This window comes from Terrapene carolina, unplaced genomic scaffold (genome assembly GCF_002925995.2).
Source record: "Terrapene carolina triunguis isolate 2854851 unplaced genomic scaffold, T_m_triunguis-2.0 Scaffold714, whole genome shotgun sequence".
Classification (NCBI taxonomy): Eukaryota; Metazoa; Chordata; order Testudines; family Emydidae; genus Terrapene; species Terrapene triunguis.
Window position 1 is genome coordinate 18,541,300 of NW_020665065.1, and position 5,567 is coordinate 18,546,866.

The 5,567-nt window shown below is 53.2% G+C and overlaps 1 protein-coding gene across 1 annotated transcript in view; it reads right to left on the reverse strand.

Annotated features, from left to right (window-relative positions):
- EPHA8 (EPH receptor A8) overlaps positions 1-5,567 on the reverse strand; it is an 86,898-nt gene that overhangs the window by 4,374 nt on the left and 76,957 nt on the right. The window contains 1 exon segment of the mRNA XM_029913573.1: positions 5,220-5,458. Coding sequence (XP_029769433.1) covers positions 5,220-5,458 — 239 coding nt within the window.

Below are 5,567 nucleotides of genomic sequence, written 5' to 3' on the forward strand. Positions count from 1 at the left end.
GTGGCGTATATTGACGACATCTGTGTCTTTAGCCAGACCTGGGAGGACCATGTGTCCCAGGTTAGACAAGTGCTGGACCGACTCCAGGATGCTGGGCTGACCGTAAAAGCTGAGAAGTGCAAGGTGGGGATGGCTGAAGTATCCTACCTAGGTCACCGGGTGGGAAGCGGCTGCCTAAAGCCGGAACCAGCCAAAGTGGAAGTGATCAGAGACTGGCCCGCTCCCCAAACCAAAAAGCAGGTCCAAGCCTTTATTGGGATGGCGGGATACTATCGAAGGTTCGTGCCCCACTTTAGCGCCATAGCCGCCCCCATCACTGAGCTGTGCAAGAAGGGGAAGCCAGACAAGGTGGTCTGGACCGAGGAGTGCCAGAAAGCGCTCCGGGCGCTGAAGGAGGCTCTGGTCAGTGGCCCAGTTCTGGCAAACCCAGACTTTGACAAGCCCTTTTTGGTGTTCACCGACGCCTCAGACATGGGACTGGGGGCGGTGTTAATGCAAGAGGATGAAAAGGGGGAGAGACACCCTATCGTGTACCTGAGCAAGAAGTTGCTACCCCGGGAGCAGAACTACGCGGCCATCGAGAAGGAATGCCTGGCCATGGTGTGGGCCCTCAAGAGACTAGAGCCATATCTCTTTGGGCGACACTTCACCGTGCACACCGACCACTCTCCCCTGACCTGGCTGCACCAGATGAAAGGAGCCAACGCCAAGCTCCTGAGGTGGAGCTTGCTCCTGCAGGGTTATGACATGGACGTGGTCCATGTGAAGGGAAGTGCCAACCTGATAGCGGACGCGCTGTCCCGGAGAGGGGGCCCTGAACTTCCCCAGGTCACTGGGCAGAGTGACCCCGCTCAGTTCAGTCTCGAAGGGGGGAGAGATGTGACGGAGCAGGGAGCAGGGCAGATTTGACCTGGGAACGTAGCCTGGGAGTTACATTGAGCTACCTGAGCTGTAACCTGAGCCAGGAAGGGGGGTGGGGGAAGTGACACCTTCTGCCCGGGAGACTGAACAAAGGAAGAGGAGCAGGGGGGAGGAGGGAGAGGGCTGCTGGAGGGTTTTGGGACGTCTTCAGTTTTAGGCTGGGAGACGCAACGCAGGGAACCCCAAACTGGGGTCTAAGCTCCCTACGCTCCCCAAGAGGACTTGATTGAGGGGTCCTGGTCGTATCTATGAGCTCTGCTGTAGACTGTGTTCCTGTTATCCAATAAACCTTCCGTTTTACTGGCTGGCTGAGAGTCACGGTGAATCGCAGGGAGACGGGGGTACAGGGCCCTGAGTCCCCCACACTCCGCAACAGGGGGATGTCCACTTGCATCAGCCTGGAGCCTGCCATTGGCATCTCCGTGACTGCCAGCACGCCCAGTCTGTTACAGAGACCCGCCGACTCTGAATACACCATGGAGTCTCCCGGGTCTCCCAGCCAAAAGCTCCCAGGCCTGATCGTGCTTAGCCTAGTTCCCTGAGGCAGGGCTCTCCATTCTGGCGGTGCTGAGGGTCCAACCCGCAGCCACTGGGTACCACACAGCGTCAGCCCTAAGAACCAATGGACCCCGGGCGGGGCCTTTCCCAGTGTAGCGCTGCTGGTGGCGCTATACAGACTGAGCCTAGAACAGGCAGCTCCCCACCCACCCCCTAAGAACACCCCCCAGCTTTCTGGTTCGGTGACTGGCACCAGCGGCACTGCAGGGCCTGCACGGAAATGGTCTCCCTTCCTTTCGCTGGGCCGGGGAGCTCATCCAACTGGGAAGGGCATGTGGTTCCTCCTCCCTCCCGTGAATTGTTAGCAGCTCCGTCCTCTCCTGGGCCTTGTCTGCACTGGCAAAGTGGGACCCATAATTCACCACTGGTAGCAACAGCAGGCGCTCTAGTGTAGGCAGGGTTCAGGCATTTCCACCCCCGTGTCAGCTGCCCCAGCTCAGAACAGGGTTAGCCAGAAGACACGCTGAGCCCTGGCCTGGCTACGTGGGCGCACTCCCAGGCTGAGCGACGTATCCTGGCTTTGCCAGTGCAGATGCAGCCCTGCCATCCTGTCCCGGGTAACTCTGGAGCAGTTAGTAATGGCAGCATGAGAACACGGGATTGGCTCCTAACGCCAGACTCTGGGCAGGTGCTGATGCTGAGCAAATGTGTTAATTTCAGATATGACCTGACCTCAACCTTGGTAAAGGGGCTGAATTTTAAATACCATTTCTTGCCCCTGCAGCGGGCTTGAGACCGGACGTGCACCCATCACTAGCAGCTGCTGAAGCAAAGGTGAGTGGAGTGTGTCTGCTCAGGACATCTGGAAACCCTCAGCTAGTGACTCACTCAGTGGCAAATGCCCGTGTTGGGTAAAGCGTGTCCTAGTCTACCCTAGAGTGCCCCCGATATATTCAAAGCAAGGGCACGGGGCAGGTGGGAGATCTGGAAATTGGAGCAGGATTGACAAGGGCCAATGACCAGCTCGGGGCTCGTGTCATGTGACACATCCCAGCCCTGCCAGGATAATCTTGTTGTGTCACCAAGGCCGAGTACGGAGAGTTTTGCTTGCACGCAGGACTGAACCTGAAAGCACCGAGAATTTAGCCCGGCTGGTGGAAGGCCTCCACCCGCAGGTGTCCCAGAGAGCTGGATATAAGGAAGACAATAAGGCAGAGAGTGGGCTCATGTTTAGACTCCTGAAAGCCTAGACTCTGGGCCCATTCTCCCTACACCTCACTGAGGAACGCAGCCTCTGCCCTGAAGGTGTCTGGTGTGGTGCTGCAGGGTGTCCCGCATGCAAGCCCAGCAGGGAGAACAAGCCCAGAAATTATTAGACACTGGAGGATGCATGTTTATCCCGGGGAAAGGAGCAGCCAACCACAGAGATCCTTGGCTTTTCGCTCTCCCTCTTACTTCTCTGTTGGGTGGATTAAGGTAGACATGAAAGACCAGACACGCACACATGCAATCTATGTTAATAGAACGCTGTTTAGATTTCAAAGTCGAGCACCCAAAGGTTAAGAAATGTCAGCATTACGGTTACACACGTGGCCTTAATTCTACACCTTTGTGTGTCCATCCTGTGCACCGAATGAGGCAGGGTCCCATGGAAAATATAGTATGTGACCATGTTCCTACAGACTATCAGAATGCAAACCATCACCTCGGCCAACCCTTCAGGGACTGGAGCAGGAAACCCTCCAGAGCTGAAAGCATGAGCTAGCATTTGTAAAGGAGACCCATACCCACGGGGAGCGGGCTCAGAGGGGAACTCAGAGTGGCGCTGACCAGTGGGTTACGTATGGAAATGGGGGTCAAACTGATGTGCAGGCAACAGTAAATTTGGCATTTCCTAATTTTTGCGTGCTTGACTTTGTAACCTAAATCAGTGGCTCTTAACCTTTCCAGACTACTGTACCCCTCTAATTTGTCTTGCACACTCCCGAGTTTCACCTCGCTTAAAAACAACTTGCTTACAAAATCAGACATCAAAATACCAAAGTGGCCCAGCACACTATTACGGAAAAATCGCTACTTTCTCATTTTTACCATATAATTATAAAATAAATCAAGTGGACTATAACTAGTGTACTTACATTTCAGTGTATAGCATATAAAGCAGTACAAACAAGTCGTATGAAACTTTAGTTTGTCCTGACTTTGCTAGTGCTTTTTATGGGGCCTGTTGTAAAACTAGGCAAATCTCTAGATGAGCTGACGTACCCCCTGGAAGATCTCTGCGAACGCCCAAGGGTACGTGTGCTCCTGGTTGAGAACCACTGACCTAAATTATGTCTGCAGTGTTGTTGTAGCCGTGTTGGCCCCAGGATATTAGCGAGACAAGGTAATTGACTTGTGTTGGTCCAATAAAAGATATTACCTCACCCACCTTGTCTCTCTAATCTAATGTATGTTCATTTAACATAGCTTTTGTTTGTAATTTCAAGATTTTCTTTAAAAGAAAAAACAAATTTTGTGATGTATAATTGTGTCAACTCCGCCATCACATCATGCATCACCAGCAGGATTTGAACCCTGAACTTCCATTATTGTAACACATACTTAGACCACATTACCCGCTATATGAGGAGAAGGCTGCCAGCTCAGAGGGGAATGGGGTGGGCTCTCTCCCCCGTCCCATGCCAAGAAGCGATGGGCTCCTGCCCCATGTGGTGCCCCTGGAGTGGGGGATGGGCTCCTACCCCATATGTCAGGTCTGGGAAGGAGTGTGGTCAGGGTGGGAGCCTTGTCCGGCTCTCGTCCTCATTCCCAGCACTCCGGGGGCTCTGGCAGCTCCCTGGGCAGTTGCTGCTGCCGCCGCCCTGGTGGAAGCTGGGGCTTGTCCTTAGAATGTTTGTGCTGAGTTACTAGTCTGGCAAGCTAAGCCATGCAGGCCGAGAACGGAAATGGTGATTTTTATGTTTCTGTCTCAGCCAAACCTCAACAGAATTTCATGGGACAAGCAAAAGGCACGTCTCTAGCTCCGGTGCTTTGCCCCGGTGGAATGTCAAAGGCCTGCAGCATATAATGGAAGGATGAGAGCTCCTCAAAAAAAGGTCACAAGAATCATCTATACCAGAAATGTTATGTTACCTAAATCTAGGGGGTCACTGCTAGCTCTTCCTAAAATAAGAAATCCTTTGCTCCAGCCAGCAATGGGACTCCATAACTTTAAACAATTTTTAAACTACTGAACCAATCTACTTCAAACTCAGCTTGTTCTGTTGATCTCACTGAGATTAAAACATCAGGCCAAGCCTGAGACTGTATGTATGTAACAGTGTGGCAGCATTTGTGTGAAACTCCCTGAGACAGATGAGCTGTTACCTCCCCCAGTTACACGGGAAATGGGAGGAGAGAGGAGCTAGGGTATGAACTGAGCAGCCCGGAGGCCAGAACCAGATTGGGAGGAGGATTAATCTGACACCTGCCCCCCCCCAGAAGAGGGTGATTCGGGTCTCTGCACAGTGTGTGGACTGTAATTGAGAGCCGGCTGGGAAAGGTGCCAGCTCACACTGCGCTGTAACTCCCTCCATGTACGGCTGTGTAAGAAGCGAGTTTGTATTATATGAAGTGTCAGAGAATGTATAATGGTCTAAAGGGCTCCATATTTCAGGGCATCAGCACAAGAGGGTGGAGGTAAGGCTGAGCTTCCCAGCCTTCATTCCTTGGCTGCAGCCTGTGATTTCTCTCCCTGAAGGTTGCGTGGCATGCCTGCTGTTCTTTGGGACTCAGCACCGAGAAAGCGCAGAATGTACCGTGGTGGTGTACGCAGCGTCCGGATCATCCTCGAGGATTCTCGACAGGCCGAAGTCGGACACCTTGCAGACCAAGTTGCTGTTAACAAGAACGTTACGGGCAGCCAGGTCCCGGTGCACGTAGCCCAAATCGGAGAGGTATCTCATGCCGGCACCAATGCCCCTCAGCATGCCCACCAGCTGGATGATGGTGAACTGACCGTCGTGTTTCTGGAGAGAAAACAACCCTGACGTTATTCCTGGCCTCTCGCTGGGCACCTGACAAACACTGATCCTGCATGGTGACTTGGACCTCTGTGACCTGTAGGGCCAGAACCCTGTCCTCATTCAGCTCCACGCACTCAGCTC